We start from the raw sequence: 22,276 nt of genomic DNA, 5'->3' as shown, positions 1-22,276 counted from the left end.
GTTTTAGTGCACAATCTCATTGTGTCTCATTTTATTCCTTTGACTGGGCATCAAGTTCCCTTTTTCTATTGTACAGTAAATTATATGTACTGATAAATGAATGTGAATTTGGCATGTCGTAACTTATGTGTGGTAACATCAACAAATGAGTGTAGCTTAACACAAATCCGACAATGAATGCAATACACTGGCTCCTATTTGAACATTGCATCCATTTGGTCAAAGAGGTTGTAAGTTGTTGTTTTGCACTGGAAAGTGTGTCACCTATAGTTATGAATATAATGTGACCTGCCATTGAAACAGATATGGTCTGAAGTAGTGCTATTTATGTTTTACAAAAACCATGAAGATGAGTTTTGTCACATTTTTATTCATGGGAATTGAGGGTAAACATTTGTTGAATGATCTATCCAATCTTTGACAGATGTTTTACTTCATACTCTATGTTGTTCAGAAAGTAAATTTCATCTAATTGAAAACAAAAATCCCCACAAATTGAATACAGAGCAACAGAAAACCAAAACAATCACAGTCCCCCTATTTTTCATCTGCAATGCAAAATTAAAGGAGACATACAGGGTCCAGAGATATAAGATGTAACTTTATTACATTATTCTTTCACAATTAATAGCTAGCAGCACGCTGGCCGACTGGTTAGAGCGTCTGCCTCACAGTTCTGAGGTCCAGGGTTCAATCCCCGGCCCCGCCTGTGCGGCGTTTGCATGTTCTCCCTGTGCCTGCGTGGGTTTTCTCTGAGCACTCTGGTTTCCTTCCACATTGCAAAAACATGCATGGTAGGTTAATTGATTACTCTAAATTGCCTGTAGGTGTGAATGTGAATGTGAGTGCAGTGCGAATGCTTTTTTGTTTGTATGTGCCCTGCGATTGGCTGGCAACCAGTTCAGGGTGTACCCCGCCTCTTGCCCGATGATAGCTGGGATAGGCTCCAGCACTCCCGTGAGCCTTCACAAGGCTCCTTCACAAGGATAAGCGGCTCAGAAAATGGATGGATGAATTAATAGCTACAATTGCATGATTTCATACAGTTTCATGTGGTACTGTAGTATTACACAAGGTGAACCCCTCTGGTTAGTCTGGAAACACTGAATTTAACAGTCTAGCTCTTTTCACTCTCTGCAGCATATCTGGAGTGATCATGCCTACTGCTTCAGTGGTACAATTTTTCAGCTCATCGGGGTTGCAGTGTGAGAGTGCATCTTCAAGTAACTGAACAGTGACCGGTTGGAGTCCTTGCTGGGGCGAGGGGTTTTGTCAGAGGGGCATAGTTTTAAATGTGCATGCACGCACACACGTATGCCCACACATGCTGCGACAGTGTGCCCCCAAAACCAGTGGCAGACTCATCGGCCACTCATGGAAAGAGTTGCCAAACCCCGTACACTGCACAACAGTTCAATCGGGTTTGACCAAGTCGCTTGGTATCCGGTAGCCTCCGTGCTGATTACGTGCATTCACCTAATCAATATGCTGGCCGTCTTTAAAGCGAAAGTTGTATGAAGTCACATTTGCATCATACTGCTTTCCTGAAGTACAGTGCCGTGAAAAAGTATCGGCCCCCTTCTGAAATTCAAATATTTTTGCATAGTTTCCCCACCTTAATGCTTAAGATCGTCAAACAAATATCAGACAAATATAACCCAAGTAAACTGAAAATTGTGTTTTTAAATGGTGATTGCATTTATTAAGGAAAAACAAATATTACCTGGCCCTGTGTGAAAAAGTAATGGCCCCCTCAACCTAATAACTGGTTGGTCCATCCTTACCAGCAACAACTAAAATCTAGCATTTTCTATAACTGGCAATGAATCTTTCACATCTCTGAGGAGCTATTTTGGCCCACTCTTCCTTGCAGAATTGTTTGAATTCAGCAAAAATTCAGGATTTTTTATCATGAACGGACTTTTTAAGGTCATTCCACTGCATGTCAATCGGATTCAAATCTAGACTTTGACTAGGCCACTCCAAAACTTTCATTTTGTTTTTTTAAGCCATTCGGAAGTTGGCTTGCAGGTGTGTTTTGGATCGTTATTCTGCTGCAGAACCCGAGTGCGCTACACCTTGAGGTCACAAACTAATGGCTGAACATTCTCCTTTAGGATTTTCTGTTAAAGAGCAGAATTCATGGTTCATACAATCAGTTGTCCAGGTGCTGAAGGAGCAAACCAGCCCAAGACCATCACACTACTTCAGATGTGAAAATTGGAGAGTTTTCGAGCCTGAAGTACCACCACCACGTTTGACTGTTGGTATATTGTTCTTTTTTTTTTAACGCTATGCTACATTTAAATCAGATGGAATGAGACAGACACATTCCAAAAAGCTAAACTTTCCTCTCATTAGTCCACATAATATTATTATATCATTCAGATTTTTTTTTTTTGTGTGCAAAAGTTAGACGAGCATTTATGTTCTTTTTGGCCAGCAGTGGTTTTTGCCTTGGAACTCTGCCATGGATGCCAGTTTTGCCCAGTCTCTTCCTTATTGTTGTGTCATCAACACTGACCGTAACTGAGGCAAGGGAGGCCTGCAGTTCTTTAGAAGTTTTCCTGAGTTCCTTTGGTGCCTCCTGGAAGAGTCATTGTTGTTCTCTTGGTATAATCTGTGTAGACCAGCCACTCCTGGAAAGGTTTACCCCTGTTCCATGTTTTCGCATCAGAATCAGATTCAGAAGCACAATCAGATCAGAATCATCTTTATTTGCCAATTATGTCAAAAAAACACAAGGAATTTGTCTCCGGTAGTTGGAGCCGCTCTAGTATGACAACAGACAGCCATTTTTACAAAAAAAAATGCTTTTAAGACATAAAAACACAATACAGAGAATTATTGAGCAAAGACAGGTTACTGGTAATGTGGTAATGCTGATACAATGACAGTTGTGCCAATGATGCCGATCCTCTAGGAATTCAGAGCAGTTTGAAATGACTAATAGAGCAATAATCTGGTACAGTGACAATTGTGAAAAATGGTGCTTTCTTCAAGAAATTTAAGCAGTTTAAAGAGACTAGGAGTGCAATAATCTTTAAGAGTGACAATTGTGCAAATGGTGCAAATACTTCTCAAGCACATGAGTGCTCAGTATTGGTCAACAAACAGACATGCAAATAGTGCAGAGTGACGTGACTACTACAGTTAGCGCATGAATAATGTAGTCGTGTCTCGACAGAGATGTGACAACAATCTCAAGACAAAATTGGCAGCATGTAACAATGGAATTGTAAGTTAATTGTTGAGGAAGTTAATGGTAAGAGGGAAGAAGCTGTTGGAATGTCTGCTGGTTTTAGTTTTGCCTTGATTGATAGCACCTACTTGAGGGAAGAAGCTGAAAAAGGTGGTGACCAGGATGTGGAGGGTCCAAGAGGATTTTGCATGCTCTTGTCTTAGTTCTGACAGCGTGCAAGTCCTCAAGGGTGGGTAGGGGGGTACCAACGATTTTTCCGGCAGTCCTCATTTTCTGTTCCAGTCAGAGGCCGTGGTTTCTCAGAGGCCGCAGATGCCTACACTGTATTGCTAGTATGCTACGTTAGCTAATACACTTGCTGTTAAGGTCAGAGAACCAATGCAAATAAGACATATAAATTAGATGAAAAAACCCAACGCTGCTAAAGTGGCTAGTGCGACCCTGAGTATGGTGTGTGTGCGTGCATGTGTGTATAGGCGTGTATTTGTGTGTGTGCGTGCGTGTGTGTGTGCATGCGCATGTTTGTGGGGCGTCAGAGTTCAGAGTTCAGGTGGGCAGAGAGTTCAGATTCCTGACAGCCTGATGAATAAAACTGTCTTTGAGTCGGCTCGTACTTGCTCGCAGACTCCGCAGTCTCCTCCCTGATGGAAGCATACTGAAGAGGCTGTGTGATGGATGGGTAGCATCCCCCGCTATGCGGATTAGATCTTTTGTCTGACTTGATTTTTTTTCTGTTTAAGTGATTCCTTGATTGAACAGGTCTGGAGGTAATCGGGCTTGATTGCCAACAGTGAAATTTAACCAGAAATTGTGATTAGCCGCAATTCATGACTTAACAAGGGGGGTAAGTACTTTTGCACACTGGGTCAGCGAACTTTGAATAGTTTTTTTCCTTAATAAATGAAATAGCCTTTTAAAAACAGCATATTAAGTTCACTTGGGTTACATTTGTCTGATATTCACATTTGTTTGATGATCTACAACATTAAAGAAGGGAAACCATGTAAAAACATATGAATTTGAGAAGGGGGCCAATACTTCTTCACGGCACTGTGAGATGTAAACATCTCCGATAACTTACCATAAACTTATTCGCCGCCATTTGTCACTGTTCAGATGTTATTTGTGGTTCCAATGTGAAGACTCCAGCCATCCAGTATGCTGTTGGTAGTGACCAGTAACCGGATGCAGTCACGTGACAGGAAATTTCTATAGACTACTGTTGCGGTCTTGTTTGGTTTTATGTGCTGGTGAGGTTAACTATTTTTACCGAGAAACATGCAATGAACTCATTCACGCCTGGTCTGCCAGGCTGCTATTCTACTTCATGAAGTTGGCTAACAACAATTTTTGACCAGAGGTATTTCATTTGGTTCATAGTAATTGTTTTTTTTGTTTCTGATTGCCTCTTGCCAGATGTTTTTGTAACCTCAAACACTAAACCACGTGTGCCAACCTCAAATCCGGCCCGCCACATCATTGTAAGCAAATCAGGTGCAACTTCCATGATTCTTGCTAAAATCTTCACCAAAATTTCAAGCACTTTTTGCTTGCCAAACCCCCCTTTACAGTAACTTGTACAATAGCTGAACAAACTATTATCATTGAATTCAGATTTCAGAACGAGTTATCCATCACTTTGTTGTGTCTATGTAATAATATGAGGAGGCGATGAAACATTTATATGGTTTAATGGCCCCCTGAGAGAAACCATCACTAAAATGTGGCCCGCAATAAAAATACATTTCACACCCATGCACTGAAGCATCACAGTAGAACACTGAATTTAAGCTACACCCATTACTTCCGCCTTTTGCGTCGGAGCAATATGAGAATTTCAATATTTACAGTTACTTCCTGTAGTGTCAGGAGGAGTGGACACTTCCCAGCATGCCTATCGGCATTTTGCACACGCGGTAATTACGTGTCATTCATAATGTTAGGCATTTTTTGTGTGTGTTTTCCCATTATAATAAATGTTCCTGTGCTTTCGTTTTTGTTGTGTTGTTGTACCCCAAGTGTAGTTCGTGCTCTGTGCAGTGGCTCCTTGTTTTGTCATTGTGCAGTAGTTAATGCAGATGAGCTGTTGATGCGGCCGTCTTACTACAGTACTGCTTATTAACAGTTCCAACAACGCTCTGAGTTTCCGAACTGTGGTCACCAATTGAAAATCACCGCTTTAAATCTTCGCTTTCAAACACTAGAGGGCCCACTTTCCTGCTCGGTGCAAATTTTAGTCTGCTACCAACCAGAAGGTGGCAGTGAACACAAAGCATTCATTGAAAGGATTCTCAGAGAGCGTCTTGTGTTTTCAGTTCCCTTTTGTTTTTTTTGTGTTTAACAGATTTCATAGCTAAAACACACGATAAAAATGTCCTCCGAATCCAACAACAACTATAATATTTCTGAAGGACAAAGTGGAAGTGACTGCGAGTGAATGTAATTATTATCGGTGTTTTACGCTCCAACGGGCTTGTTGACACTTGCAGACGGTTCCTCCACTCGATTTTTGCTCGTGGGCAGAGCAAATAGAAAGGCTCGTGCGTTGTATCTGGAATTACAATCCAGCCAGCCAATTCACCATTCAGATCGTCGTTCCTTATGGATGCTTATTCAACTCCCAATTGACTTCCAGCAGAAAGTAACACAAATGCGGTAAGTTCGTGACACTGTACGGCGTAGGGGCTTCTCTACTCGTTCTGCGCTTGTTGACTTGTCGTTGCGGGGGTTCTTGTTTCGTCATGGAGTGAGTGGTGGTCGACCGAGGCCACTTTCAACCCCAGAGATTGCTGTTGTCGCACTAAAAGGCTGTAGCTGGCACGCCTTTTCTGCAACGAGACGCCAGCGGAACTACCACCGTCGCCCTAACGTGAACACTGGCTCTTTTTCACTGCATCTACACTCTGTCATTTGGCGACGCGCGCAATTGGGTTTGGGGTTGGGGTTTTAACACAGCAGGTGTATTAGCTAACGTAGCATACTAGCAATACAGTGTAGGTATTTGTAGATTCACCCGCAATAGCATCTTGTATCACGGTGCTCGATCACGCCTTTCAGGGTCTGCGTAGTTTTTTCTTGAAACCACATACCGTACTGTACTGTAACCAACGCCATTGTTATTTTATTGTCACTTTGTACAACGTCCTTATGACTTCCTCTGCTGTTAGATACACACCAGGCGATGTGCTACCATAACTCGGAAGAAGAACAACAAAAAAAGTTCAGATGTTTGTGTTCACTTGTTTTCACCTACCACGTGAGCTGTGAGATATGTTGTGTCCTTGAAACGTAGAACCTGCCCTTAGGGGTTGTGGCAGCCTTGCAGTTAATGTTTATCGCGTTTTGAGAACAGCAAAACGAAACACACCCGCCTACAGGACGAGAGATGCTTGAAGTCGTAAAATAATGACTGACATTTTTTCCATCTCATTTATTTCTTATTACTTGTTTTTTATTACTTCTTATCTTATTTCCTGCCAGGGCCCTTTTCTAGCGTACAGTACTAGGCATACTAAATTCAGAAAAATATGCAATGCAACATTCATTGCATGCTAATGATATATTATGAACATTTATGTGTTAACTGGTCTGTGCTATTATATCGTTCAGTGTGACCCAGCAGAACTGTAAGCTGCAGGCTGGAAACTAATGCAGAGAGTAGTGAACATCCAGAGGTGAGCTGACATCACCACCCCTCCTGGCTTTACAAAGTGCTCTTTCAGCTGCATTTCTGCCGAAGCTCTTGGGATTATAAATCCAGGGGAAAAGGAGCTTTGCTTTAGTGGCATGCCTCACTGGCAAGAAATCATAGCAGGGTGTGCATGTGTGTTAGGGTGGGCTTGGTTGGAGAGGCAGAAGAAGCAGTGTCGTTATGAAGATGGTGGAATGAGGAGGGGCAGATGACTTAGTTGAGCAGATGGAATCCATGCAGGGATGTAGAACACTTGGCCTTTCTTTGATTATAAGGCTCCCATTCTCTCACTTTCCGTCAGAAATCCATCAATTTTCTTGCTTATAAAATTACACAGGAGCGGCTACATCTTCAAAGTCACTGCTCCCTTAAGTCAATTCATTTTATCCTCGGTGTTATCACTGCCAGGGCCTTTATAAGTACAAAGGTTCAACTGCGGTATGAAATTAACGTAGGATTGCATTATCTGTGGCGTATTCTTAGCTGTAATCCCCGACTCAACTTGGACAAAGCTTTAAGCGAAAACTGAAAACTAGTGCAATAAAAATACAGACGTTTCCCAAACATGACCAATAATTGTGATTACAATAAATCTGATGATCATTTTGGCCATAATCGTGCAACCCTATTTCAGACCAATATCCAAGAGCAATATCGGATCAGGACACCCCTATTAAAGATAAAAGTATACAACATTGGTTTGCATTAAAGATGTAAAGGGAGGTAGGGTCATTTAAAGTCAGTTATGGGTTTTGTGTAAGTGTGGTATCTGAAATAATCTGGTTCTATTTACCAGTCAATTTCCTCCCTTGTTTCACTTGTAATCTTGGATATCGCTGCGTTTTCACAACTACAGTAACACTGGTACTCATCCCCCTTTGTTCCCATGGCAATTTTGTGAAGATGTCATTTGGTTGTCCTGCATTATAAACAGCCAAATTAATTTATTTAAAGAGTCATGTGGTTGACATGCAAATTAGTTCGCGCTCATGATAATTGTAAAAAAATCTGTGACTTCATGTACATCTTGACAAGTGTCTAGTGCAGGGGTGGGCAAACCTTTTGGCTCAGGGGCCACATTGACTTTTAAAATGTGACAGGCGGGCCAAGCCAGGACCAGATGCTTACATATAAAAAAATAAAATAAAAAGGCATTGCAGTGTTAATACTTAGATTTACTTTGAATGGGAACAGTGTTGTTTTGTTGATCACCTTTTTGTCAGTGCGTCAAAGTCTGGTGTTAGTTTTGTTGTGGCAATTCTCAGAACACATCTGAGGTGTGCATCACTCAGCTGGGATCTGTAGGATGTTTTGTTGGTGTTCATCACACTAAAAGTCTGTTCACACACATGTAGACCCGAACACCACCAGCATCCTCTGTGCCATCTTCCGGATTTTTGGAAATTTGTCTGAGCTTAATGAAGCATAAAACTCATCCAGTTTGAGAGTTGAACTTCTAAGACAGTATAACATTGGAGGTCAATCAGTTCCATCTGCAGCCCCCCTGGCGCTGTTTCAGGGTCTTGTGTGACTGAATCTTGGATGGCAGTTTGTCAGAAAAAGGTGTTTTGTTGTGCCTGCAAGCTTTGATTTTAGTCGCTGAGCCGTAGCCATCAGTTCGTGCGTTGACTGGCTGTTAGCATAATCAGCATGCTTGGTAGAAAACTACGGCTGATGTTATATTCCTCTAAAACCGCAATGGTTTGTTAACAAATTAAACATGCAGCCTTTGACGGGACTTCAGTGAAAAAGTATTTAGTAGTCCATTCTATGTATATTAAACACTCGGCACGCACTGTCGACTTCTTTTCTTTGCCCCACTCATGGTTGAAGAAGGGTTCAGAGCAGGAGCAGAGTAAAAACAGAACAGCCAAAGTCAAGTCTATGTATCGCTGTACCTACTGCACTACCTGGTGGAACCACTGGGCATTACAGGACAAGGTCAAATGAAAATAACGTATTTTCACGACCATAAGCCACACTGTATTAAAAGGTGCAGTTTCAGTTACAGGGTCTATTTCTGTTTTTAACACATACATAAGGCGCACCGTATTATTGGGCACAGGCCTGGTAAAACATACAATAGCTTAAAACATACGGTAGCATGCATGCACGCTAAAACAATGTTTTTAAAAAGGTAGCGGGAGCAAAACTGAATTTGGTTCTTCTGTATCCGAAATGAAAAGCTGGCCAAGTTCTCCATCAAACACGGCAGGTTCCATCTCGTCATTATCGGAGTCAGTCTCGCTGCCGTGCGGCTCCTCAGAAATGATGCCGGCTTTTATGAAAGCTCGAACAACAGTGCAAGCAGACACGTTAGCCCAAGCACCCACAATCCATTCACAAATTGTGGCGTAACTCGCCCGGCGCTGCCTCCTAGTCTTAGTAAAGCTGTGTTCGCCATCTGTCATCCATCGCTCCCACGCCACTCGCAACTTCACTTTGAATGCCCTGTTTACACCGATGTCCAGCGGTTGGAGTTCCTTCGTCAAGCCTCCCGGAATGATGGCAAGCTCCGAGTTATTGCCCTCAGTCGAATGGTGACTGTAGAGGCGTTACTCCGAGCTGTTCTTTGATCATTAATCCATTGCTCGGGTTGGTCTTCCAACTCGGGCCACCTCGCCTTGTTTCCACGGAAACTCAGCTTCATCTTCTTGACTTGGCAAAGTTCGGTTTCCTGCTTCCTCCACTTGCTAACCATGGATTCGTTGATCTTGAATTCTCTCGGAGCTGCTCGATTCCCATGTTCCTCCGCGTAACTGATAGCTTGCAGTTTAAACTGTACTTCGTAAGCGTGTCTCTTCGTAGGTGCCATTTTTGGGCGTCCTTAGCCAAACCGATGTTGTTTTGCACAATGCACATACCAGTGCTATATACCTACTGGGGGCGTGCCTTTAGCGTCCTCTGTCACGCGCACCCTAACCCCCTTTACGTCCGCATGCTTTCCTCAGTCACGTCCGCCTTTCCTCTATATAAGCATCGTGTTGGCAGGAAATGCTCCCAGTCAGTCAAGCGGAGCGCTCATTGAAGTCACACAACAACATTTACAGATTTTGGAACTCGGTTCACACATAAGGCGCGCCGCATTATAAGGCGCCCCGTTCATTTTGGAGAACATTTAAGACTTTAAGTGCACCTTATGGTCTTGAAAATATGCTAGTCATGATTTTGATATGATTTGGGCAATTCTGTACCAGTCTTTGGCGGGCCGGGTTGAAATTGATCATCGGGCCGGATGTGGCCCGTGGGCCATAGTTTGCCCACCATTGGTCTAGTGTTTGGTCAAATTGAAGTAACACTTTGCTGGAGCCCAAATTAATCTTGTGAATGTTCTCCTGGGAGTGCCTGTCAAACTGTGGTGGTTACTCTGAACTGATGCCAGCAAAGTGTCCGAGTTGCAAGAGTGACTGTTCCTCTGGAGAAGTGAATTAATAATTAACAGGTGGGGCGTATATGACCAAGTCGATTAAGATGCAGAGCCACAGTGGTCTCCATTGCAGCAGGGGCATTGTATCAGTTGCAGGTCTCCTTTTAAGACAAGCTTAAAAAAAAAAAAATAAAAAAACCACCTGCTGCAATACCACTCTGTTTATTAAGTTCAAGGATGCGCAATGGTGTTTAGTTGTTTTTTTATTTTTGAAAGCTATACAGCTACAACACCAATGTCTAACAGCCACAGAAGCCAGTTCCTTAAAATGGTATGATTGTGTTTCTGGCTGCAAACCGAAACTGGATAGTTTTGACTGTTTGACAGATGTTAAGCTCATTAACAGTTACCTCTTGTATGAACCCAACACTCCCGAGGCAAGTGTTGTGAATTCACATGAGACAGAGACGTCAGACTCTGTGATAGGCTCTTTATATTGAGGTGAAAAATAGATATTCCTTCATAGCTGATCCATAATTAATGCAAGAACCTGCATTGAGAGCACTTTTGACTACTGCACAGTGTTGTTCTAAAACAAGCTCTTTAATGCATGCTATTCTAGTTCATGAGAGCAAGCTCAAATCTTTTTCAAAGCACTGGATTGGCCCTCCTTCTAAGGTGAGCAGCTTGAAAACTGTTTTCTTATCTATGGAAATGGACTTGAGACTTTACCTTGCTCAGCCATCTGGCCAGGTCCTGACAATTGCAATAGAGAGAACAATCTGATTAGGACTTGCCTGGAAAGATAAAAGTCTGATCATTTTAACAAATTTGCATCTTTCCTTGCTCAAAATCCCTGTGACATTATGAACCAGTTTCATACTCATGGTCGGATTAAGAAAGATCCTCAGTCCCACAATGGTTATTGCAGGTCAAAATGCATGGCAATCATTCAAAGTGCTCCTGGCCTGAATTTCAGGCTCCCAGTCCAGCTTTTGCAGTGTTTGTGCAATTTCTCCAATCCATAAATGATTCGGTTGAATTGATGTTGGTGATTTGTGCAGAATCCACAGCCAATGGCATATTGTCCAGTGGGTCTCCAAGAACATCACAAAATTTGCGACATTTGTTTGTTTGCTTTTTTGAGAAATAACCGCTAGAGGGTCAGAAAAGTTGCTTAATATGGCAAAAAAGTTGCTAAATTTGCAATGCTGAGTAGCTACTTGCTTTGTTCCAATGACTAAACTCCATCCCTGGTCAACATGGTAACAAAAGCCATACTCTGCATTTGCATAAGGAATTACTAACCTAAAACCCAGTGATTTCCACCAGATTGTGACATGAAGTGGATATTTATCCTTTGTGTATTTTAATGGAAGAAACATTTTATTAAGACACCTTGGTACTGTTTTAGATTTGAAAAATGAATTTAAAAAATTGCAAAATACATCTATGGGTGTTCGCTGTGTGAATTAAACCCGTGTCAATCCCAATTCAGTTGTCTTTTTTGGAATCAGTATTGGATCTTATTAGTAGACTTTACACCGATTTTTTTCAGGCTGATCGGTATCGGCCGATATTTAGCATTTTATACTGATCGGCTTTAATGTCATAATTCGCCGCTCTGCAAAATACATTTACACCGCGTCGTAGCGTGCACAGTATATTTGAATCCAAAAGCTAGTTTATTTTTAGCCTTTAGCCTTTAGCCTCTTGACATAGTATTGGAAATATCTGACCGCCAATAAAGTTATTTAAAAACGTCGGCGGTGTGGAACAGACAACACGTCTGAGACAGACAACACGTAATGCCCAGATCAAACTACAAGACAAATTTGCTCTTTCACGATTGCATTGTCAGACTACTGAAATAAAATCTTGTATTCCGATACCACCGCATCCCGTTTTTTTACGATCATTGGGCTTTATCTTGTCAACTCAAATGCGACCGGATACACACATTACCGTGGCGACGACGACAAGAGTGGATTGTGCCGACTGTATTAGGACAAAATGGGGAAAAACGTGTGTTGGTGGTCACCGGTGCTCCGGACAGGAGAGGACGTTCGTCTAAGGCTTGCTTTAGGTATGTTCCCGTACCTTTAGTACGATACGGCTCGCAAGCAGGCAATAAAATGTTATGTAGCCTAGCAAGCTAGTGGTAGCACGAACGGTTGGACGTAAAGATGCCGCCGTTCTGTCGAATTATGCTCTAAAGTTTCGGCGTGGGTGAAGTCATTTAATTAAAAATAAAGTAATTTAATTAGAGTAAGTTAGCACCCATTATTTGTCATGTAATGTTGGTTTGACCTGACTGATTAGAATACACGATCTGACTAGAGCAGTGATTTCCAACCTTTATGGAGCCGAGGAACATATTTTACAATTGAAAAATCTCACGTGTAGCGATTATGTATTAAATAAGAATTGTAATTAATTTAGGATAAAGTAATAAGCTGGGAGCGACGTTTGCGTTACTTCTGGTTTATCGTAATTTTGATTTAATTGTTAAAAATCAAACTAATGTCTGGAAAAGGGCACCATGTCAAATTTTTCAAGCTTAACTTTAGGCGAAATGACGACAAACCTTTTTAATCAGTCTCAGAATCTGGAGGTTTCTACACTCTACGACATTTTTAGTCCTAGGTTATAGAGGTTTACTTAAATTCAGAACACACACAATACGACCACGAGTGGAATTTTATGGTATATTTAATGAAACCCACAACGACAACAAGAAAATAACACTAAGAGTAAACGAAAGAAAGAAAAGAAGGCGTATGAAAATGGAAATTAGGACATCGTGTGTGGTCGCTGGGCTAAACTAAATGAGCGTGTGAGCGTTTAATGCGTTGAGTCAGAGGGAGAGAAGGCAGAGTTGGGATTTCGTATGAAGCTAGTAATTTCCCACATTTATTACGCACTGATGTACATCATAGTAAGGATTGCAGGGTCGACTCACGAATGCTGATCAGCTGGTCTTTGGGGATGGTCTTCCTCTGGATCTCAGGCGGAAACAAATGAGGTTTGGTTGAAGAAAAAAAACAGATGCACAAAAAAAAAAAAAGAGAGAAAAGTTGTCCCATTCGGGATGCGCTCATAATTTACCTGGTGGCGAGCCGAGCTCTGACCCTCAGAGTCGTGCGGGATCCGTCAGGGATGCCGGCAGCTGCTCGTTGAGGCCTCGCCGACTGATCGTGGCGAGAGAAAGCGATCGGAGCCGCATGGTCGACTTCTTCGATCGAAAACGCTGCCGGCTTGGAGGGCGTTCGCGCACGTGGTGGCACCCGGAAGTGCCCGAGGACAAAAAGGGAACAAAAGAAGGGGGACGGTTGGCCGGAGGCCACCCAGCTGGCGAGCTACCAGCACAGAAGGAAAAAGAAGCCTCAACTCAACTCAGTTCAACTCTACTCCGAAAGGTGTGAGTTTAGAGTTAAATGCCCCAGGGGCGGGGCATAGGAAGAGGGAGTGCCGACTTGGAGAAGAACACGCCCACCAGCCTGAATCTTGTCCACAAATTTAAGTAAATAGGATCTAAAATAATAATCTCAAACACTCCCAACTTTGTACTCACGCATAGAATCATTGTTTAAACTTTGGTCGTGGCAGATGGGTTGCTTATTGTTCAATAAAACATTTCGTACTGTTTGATTTCAAATCATGAACAGCTTTCAAAATCATGCAGAGGACCTGTCAAACTGAGAATGGGGACAGAGACACGAAGGCTTACATTTGGAATATTTCTATAGTTTGCAAGGTATAAAAACGGACATTTTATCTTCTGTTAACAAACAGCAAAGGCACGTGCACAAGTTATGCTTGCAGTTCCTCTCAAGGCCAGTGGGTGGCGCCTCACACACATGGGTGAATATTAACCACATAGTCTGCTTGAAGGGAGTGTCCCTCCAATCTTTTGGAGTCAAAGGAGTCTTTTGAAGACAGGAATCAAGATTTGACGGGAAGCTGCTAATTAGGTTAAGGTCCACCTGACGTACACCAGGCGTTGTCCAAGTCCCCATCTCACAGCAGGGCATCGTGGCGGAGTGGGAGTTCTCAGGTGGTCACGAGTCTCGGTGACGCCTCAAAGTTGAGGCGTGCATGTCCGCTACACACGGCACACCAACAAACAAAAATGTCACAAAAAGTGGATACATTAATTACTGTATTTGGTTCCTGCCTTCTAATAGAAGACCATGCATTTGTTATGTCTGTATGCGTCACTGGCATAAATAGAGGAACAAAGCTACATTATTTATTGTAAATATAATTTTTTGAGCAATTAAGTACACAAGTATATACAGTAAATGAACAGGTCATTTAAATAGACACATTCCTCCATCTTGTGATCGGTTATCGTTTTTTTAAACTCTGTGATCGGCCCCAAAAATCCTGATTGTGTACAACCTACTTAATTAGGTTGAGCAGGTGGTAGTAATGTTTAACTGGTCAACATAAGTTCCTCTATGGCCTTGTTACCAGTGTTGTCGCAACAGCAAAATTCTGACTTAGATACTATACCTGCGTGGCACGGTGTATGACTGGTTAGCATATCTGCCTCACAGTTCTGAGGACCCGGATTCTAATCTGGCATCGCCAGTGTGGAGTTGGCATGTTCTCCCTGTGCCTGCGTGGGTTTTCTCTGGGTACTCCGGTTTCCTCTCACATTCCAAAAACATGCATGGTTGGTTAATTGGCGACTCGAAATTGCCCATAGATGTGAATGTGAGTGTGAATGGTTGTTTGTCTATGTGGCCTGCGATTGGCTGGCAACCAGATCAGGGTCTACTCCGCCTCTCGCCGAGAGTCATCTGAGATCGGCACCAGCTTGCCCGCAACCCTAGTGAGGATAAGCGGTACGGAAAATGGATGGATGGATACTGAAACGATGCCACAGCAAAAAAACAAAAATATCAGTAAAAACAGTAAAATCATCATAGATAACAAAACATGAGCTTTGTTTCACAACTAATATGCGGTATTCTTGTATTTGATTTCTTCCATAGTTCATGTTACATTACACCGTTTTGTACAGCCATGTTTCTTAATTAAATTAATAATGAATCAATATCGCTCTGTTTATGTTAAAGTCGTAGTTTGAAGGTTCATAGTAGGGATGCATGATAACTATCGGACTGATATTGGGGGAAAAATAATTATGAAAAAAAACTGGACCGATAACAAAAGCCCTGCCATTCAGCGGCGCCGCTGACTGCTGCTGTTTGCATTAGTTTGGGACAGTCATGGATAGTTCCACCACAATTCTTAGCCTACAACACCAACAATAGTTAATATCTGCAGTAAATTAGGTCGTCAGGACTTACAATTACTAGCATCCAGTGACCTTGAGTTTGTAACTATGACGCTCACGTCTTTCGGAGAGCAGCTCTTGGCAAGACCCAGTGCCCGCATGAAGAAGCACGGTTGTCGCGGTGGGTTAACAGCTAAGGTAAACGCTAACCCTTGCAGAACACCACTCCTACACATCTTCTTTTGCAACATTCGCTTGCTGGATAATAAATTAGATAATCTACAAATGGAGTTAACATCAAAACACACAACGGCCCTCCTGCGTTCATCGGGGCCAGCGCGAGTCCGTATCCACTAATGATGCGCGTTCGCCGGCTCGCTCAGTAGCAACACCCCCTCATCCCCGGCACTCTTCGACCATCCACAAATTCAAATGTTCTCCAGTACACTCTCTCTCTCTCTCTCTCTCTCTCTCTCCAGTGAAGCAGCCGCCAAATTACCTGCCGTATTTTCACGACCATAAGGCGCACAGTATTAAAAGGCGCAGTCTCAGTTACGGGGTCTATTTCTGTATTTAACACATACATAAGGCGCACCGTATTATTGGCCACAAGCATGGTAAAACATACGCTAGCTTAAAACATACCGTAGCATGCATGCACGCTAAAACAATGTTTTTAAAAAGTCAGCGAGAGCAAAACTGAGTTCGGTTGTACTTTATTGAAGTATTTAACAATGTACACACTTTATTTTTTATCAATCCTCATCCACAAATCCATCAAAGTCCTCATCTTCTGTATCTGAAATGAACAGCTGTGCAAGTTCTCCATCAAACACGCCAGGTTCCCTCTCGTCATTGTCAGAGTCAGTCTCGTTGCCGTGCGGCTCCTCAGAAATGATGCCGGCTTTTACGAAAGCTCGAACAACATTGCATGCAGACACACTAGTCCAAGCATCCACAATCCATTCACAAATTGTGGCGTAACTCGCCCGGTGCTGCCTCCTTGTTTTACTAAAGCTGTGTTCGCCATCTGTCATCCATCGCTCCCACACCGCTCGCAACTTCACTTTGAATGCCCTGTTTACACCGATGTCTAGCGGTTGGAGTTCCTGCGTCAAGCCTCCCGGAATGATTGCAAGGTCCGAGTTATTGCACTCAGTCGAATCTAATGGTGACTGTAGAGACGCTTCTCTCGGCTATCCATTGCTCGAGTTAGTCTTACAACTCGGGCCACCTCGCCTTGTTTCCGCGGAAACTCAGCTTCGTCTTCTTCACTTGGTGAAGCCAAGACTGCCGCTGAAACTTGACTCAAGCGTGACAATGGCTTCAGGTAGTACAACCTCCCAGCTGCAGCGGCTCCTCTCAACTCGTAATTATTTGCTCGAATTTGCTTGGATCTACAACGATTACTCAACTGGTCAAGAAGCAAACCAAGTCAGCCATGTAAGGTAGCGTACACATGGGAGAAATTGCTCCCGGTAGCGTCACACTAATTCACAATGATGCGCGCGCACATCCTTACTGTGACTAAAGCTCTAAGTCCTGTAGTAAGAGGCAGATAAGCACAATCAATGATAAATTCATATATTACATCTCGTGAAGCCAATACTCACGGACTCCAGGAGGAGAACAAGAGAATGAGCAGGTGATCCCGCAACTGTGTTTGTAGGCTCTGATTGTGCCTATGGGGCACAGGTGTTGTTAGTTTGCTAATTGTCTCCAGAATCAGCTCGCCCGCAGAGAGAAAGTGACCCATACGGTGGCATGTTGACTGAATATGAAATATAACTAAAGTGCCCTTCAGTTTAAGGTCACAAACCTATGGCCGAACATTCTCCTTTAGGATTTTCTGTTGAAGATTAGAATTCATGGTTTCATTAATCACAGCAAGAAGCAGCGTCCATGTCCTGAATTAGAAAAGCAGCCCCAGACCATCACACTACCACCACTGTTTGACTGTTGGTAAGATGTTCTTTTTCTGAAATGCTGTGTTACATATACTCCAGATATACAGTGGTTGAAATAAGTAGTTACCACGTCGCCATTTTTCTCACTAAATATACTTCCAAAGGTGCTATCGACCTGAAGATTTCACCAGATGTTGCGAACAACCCAAGTAATCCATACAAACAAAGAAGGTAGGGAAAATAAGCTCAGAAATTGAGTTGTGTAAAAATGTGAAATGACACAGTGAAAAAGTATTGAACACATAAAGAACCATTTCTTTGTGTTCAATACAACACCTAAAATCTATCAATAATCAAACGACAATCCAGCCCCTTGTCAGTGCAAATGAATATCAGCTGCTTCAGTCCTAATTGATGGCCTACAAACAGGTGTCATTGCCGAGGTGTGAGTCAAGACAACTTGTCATGATGGGTAGGAGCAGAGAGCTGTCTCAAGACCATCGCAAACTAATTGTCAATACTTTTTCCCTGTCTCATTTCACATTCTTTCACATAACTTAATTTCTGATCTTATTTGTTCTACTTTCTTTGTATGTATGGATTACTTGGGTTGTTCCCAACATCTGGTGAAATTTCCATGTCAATAGCACATTTGGAAATAAATTTAATGAGAAAAACGGTGAAGTGTGAAATACTTATTTCAGCCGCTCTAGGAGCCGTTATCGATAGATAGATTCCAGTGTCTGGAAGCTCAAAGAATGTCTCAATTCTTGACCATCTTAAAGCATGATTCCACATACTTTGCAATTTATTCATTAGCCATTCATTAATTGTCCGGCTTGTTAATACTCTTTTTAGTGGTGTGTCAAATTTACAAAAAAGTATTTTGGGCCTGTTTTGTGGTACTTTAAAGTGGGGAAACTGCAAAAATATAAGCATTTGAGAAGGGGGCCAATTTCTTTTTCACGGCACTGTATATAACTATAAAAAAGTTGAGCAAGTGACTCAAAAACTGATTTATCCAATTTGAGAGACGGGAGGGTCCACATTCTGGACTCAAATGCAGAAATCTTATTTTGTATCAGATTTTAAACCACCTCTATGTGGTTTAGAATCCATCATGCTAAATAATGATTTCTTTTTTTTTTTGGGTGTATGTGTGACTTTTTGCTGTTTTGAGACTTTAAGTCAAAACGAATACATTGTACATATGACAAAAATCCAATTTGGGGCTGGCAGTCTGAACAAGGCCTATGGATTTTCGGTACAGATCAAGGGACACACAGTTAAAAGAAGCACCACCTACCTGAGGCTTGGGCAGAACAACTCAGTATAAAAGGTGTCAGCACCTCTCTCCAATGCCAAGGAATCAGTCTCCCAGCTTACTGTCCAAGAATGGAAAGCAGTTGTGTCCCTGAAGGACCAAAACATCACAATTTTACCAGTAGACAAGAAACACAATTATCCTCAACACCACAGATTATTTTAAAATTTTCAGGAGATTTCAAATGTAGTTTTTGAAAAATATAAACACATTTTTAGCCATTACATTTTGCTGAAATTGAATCAAGAATTTTTCATTTTCTAAAGAATTTTATGCTTTGAAAGATAGTAACGTTATCTTGGCATTGCACGTGGTGCTGCTGATAGTGTTTTTGTTTGACTTCGGTGCAGATCAGGCTGTCACATTCTGTATGTGTCCATCATGACTTTATCTGGGTAGGGGGGAGGTGGTGGTGCGAGGGGGGAACCCTGGTTGTTCACTTATTTTTTTGTTTTGTTTACCCCATCCCCCGCTCATTGTTGTTTTTTCTTTTGGATTTAAAAAAAAATTGTGCATTTATTTGCGTGTTTTCATTATTCACAGTTGGACTCGGTCCCTAATAGTGGGGTCCACAAATAGTGGATGTCCGCTGTATGCAAAATTCCCTATTACTGATTGTCAATACCACAGTATTATCAATGATCAACTAACCTGGGACATCTGGCAACCACTCTTGTCTTTTCTCCTGTAGAATGAAGAAGGTTGGGGCCTGAGATGGTGCTTTGTCATCAACATGGGCCAAAGAAGGAAATCACATCGGTGAGGACCTACACCCAACAAACATCGCAGCGTCGCAAACAGACAGCCATGCTTTGCAGTTGTCCTATAGTTTAATCATAGGCCCCTTACTCACTGTGTAGTGAGCATGGCTACACCTTACTTGTGGAAGCTGTCGTCCCAAAAGCTAGGCTTCTTCCTGGTCAGCTTTGGGTTTATCTGGGGCATGATGCTGCTACACTTCACCATCCAGCAGCGAGCCAGCCATGAGAACAGCGCTATGCTTCGACAACAGATCCTGGACCTCAGCAAGCGCTACATCAAGGCACTAGCTGAGGAAAATCAAAGTGTCATGGATGGGCCTTATGTCGGCACCATGACTGCTTATGGTGAGTAGGTGCTATCCAAAAAAGCAAAATGATATCACAAATGTTAAGAGTTAACTCAAGAATTTAGTTTTACTTTAGAGGCTTTCTTTTCCCCAAAACTTTGTAACTCCAAATTGTTAGGAGTTTTCAACTTCCATTTAAGATTCAAGATTCTTCCAGTAGGGCTAACTTTTCCAAGGCTTTTTCAAAGGTTTACGGTCTGCCTGGGAATCCCTTCACAGTAACAGTATACATGGCAATATAAACGTGTTAGCGTAAAACAATAAATAAAATAACACAGTGATCCCTCGTTTTTCGCGGTTAATGGGGAGCAGAACCCCCCCGCGAAAGGTGAAAAACCGCAAAGTAGGATTTGTCCCCCCATAGGAATTTTTGTGTATGTGTATGCGGGTACCAGAATATTTTAAATATGTAAACAGTATTTATACTTTACATATTTGAGACAGTTACAGCGTCAGCCTCACAGTTCTGAGGACCCGGGTTCAATCCCGGCCCCACCTGTGTGGAGTTTGCAAGTTCTTCCCGTGCCTGCGTGGGTTTCTCCGGGCACTCCGGTTTCCTCCCACATCCCAAAAACATGCATTAATTGAAGACTCTAAATTGCCGTAGGTGTGAATGTGAGTGCGAATGGTTGTTTGTTTGTATGTGCCCTGGGATTGGCTGGCTTCAGGGTGTACCCCGCCTCCTGCACGATGATAGCTGGGATAGGCTCCAGCACGCCCGTGACCCTAGTGAGGAGAAGCGGCTCAGAAAATGGATGGATGGATGGATGGATATTTGAGACAAGGATTACAACAGTACACATATTTACTTAAATATTTAATTATAAAGCCTTATACAGTAATTAACATTCATCAGCATTGCCTTCTGAGAGAGGCGAAGAGGCTTGTGTTGGTGGCGGAGTAGAGGCTCTCACTTGACTCGTAGGGGATTTAGGTTCACTCGGAGACTCTTCTGCTCGAGGCGCTGAAGGTGTAGCTGGGGTTTTACCTTGGAGAAAAACATGGTGATGGGTAATTGTTGTCTTTGTTTTTTCTTTTGCTTCAAAATTATATATACAACTTTGGGGGTATGTATTATACATGGGTGCGCATTATACATGGGAAATTACAGTACCTGGATACTGGACAGTGCAGGTGAAATTTCCTAAATTCCTTTTGTTTCTTGTAAAAGTATCAGGTAAAAATTATTTACGGCTATAATAAAAAAACAATGAGCATTAAAGGCAAATTCATTCACACTTTAGATGAATAAAGTGCCAGTAACATCTCGTCAGATGTTGTTTTTCAAAATAGAAGTAATACATATATTAAGAATAAACACACTGTAATTGAACACAAAATACGTAATGCTCAGATGTTCTAGTCATATTTATTACTACTTTTTACGGAGCTCTGAGTAACATATGCAGTCAGGACGAGCGCCTGGCCCGGATGGAATCCCCGTCAAATTCATTAAACATTTCTGGCCAATACTAGCACCTCTATTTCTCAGAACAGTCAAGGAGATAAACGATAAAGGTCAAATTAGTAGCCATATGAACACAGCTTCAATTAAGTTATTACTAAAATCAGGTAAAGACCCCACTCTCCCAGCTAATTAACGGCCCTTATCACTGATTATTGTAGATATCAAGAGTATCTCGAAAGCCCTCACAGAGAGACTTGAAAAGGTACTCCTGTCGATAATCCACTATGACCAGACAGGCTTCATGAAAAGTAGAGGTTCCACAAATAATGTCAGACGTCTGTTAAATTTAATAAGCATGTCACAGCGTAAAAATCTAAACACAATCATCATCATCGTCACTTGGGCAGCCGTGGCCCAATGGTTAAGATCATCGTCTGCCAAATCTCTCAAAGGTTTATAAAATAATTTCATGTACTAAATCAATGCACTTACCAATCACCAATCGGAAAGAAGACCTTTCCATGTCCGCTGACCGTACCTACTGGATACAGATTTGTAACAATACGTTTAGAATAACAAAAAACACAAATTTACATCTTATACAATATAAAGTGCTCCATAGAATACACTACTCAGTACACTATGCATAAAATGGGCTTCTCTCCATCTAATATATGCGCACAATGCACCAAAAATACCTGTGGGAACATTACTGAAACAAGGATGGGAGACAAATGATTGGCGACAAATAGAAAACAAACTGGAATACAGTGCGTCAACTGGTCTAATCAGGAATGCGATGTTTTGGACAACGCAGGCTGATGAAGGGAGACACATGCATCCTGTATGATTGGACCAAATGATCCTCACTGAAATTGATGAAGAAATATTGACATAAGCAATGCTTTCGTTTCTATACCAATAGAAAAGAACAGTCAAATTTGGTTTGCATTTAAATTTGAGGGAGAAAATATATATTTACTAGATTACCACAAGGTTACTGTGAAAGTCCAACCATTTA

At 42.1% G+C, this 22,276-nt stretch overlaps 1 protein-coding gene across 1 annotated transcript in view; it reads left to right on the top strand.

Moving 5' to 3' along the window:
• The first annotated feature begins 5,498 nt into the window (after nucleotides 1-5,498).
• Nucleotides 5,499-22,276, top strand: part of mgat5 (alpha-1,6-mannosylglycoprotein 6-beta-N-acetylglucosaminyltransferase) — a 122,288-nt gene continuing 105,510 nt past the window's right edge. The window contains exons 1-2 of the mRNA XM_061691022.1: nucleotides 5,499-5,857; nucleotides 19,431-19,845. Of these exons, the coding sequence (XP_061547006.1) occupies nucleotides 19,605-19,845 (241 nt within the window). The 5' untranslated portion in view covers nucleotides 5,499-5,857; nucleotides 19,431-19,604. The remainder of the gene's footprint in view (nucleotides 5,858-19,430; nucleotides 19,846-22,276) is intronic.

The sequence above is a fragment of the Phycodurus eques genome, chromosome 1 (genome assembly GCF_024500275.1).
Source record: "Phycodurus eques isolate BA_2022a chromosome 1, UOR_Pequ_1.1, whole genome shotgun sequence".
Taxonomy (NCBI): Eukaryota; Metazoa; Chordata; class Actinopteri; order Syngnathiformes; family Syngnathidae; genus Phycodurus; species Phycodurus eques.
Note: the sequence above shows the minus strand (reverse complement) of the source record. Positions and strands in the feature narration are given on the sequence as shown.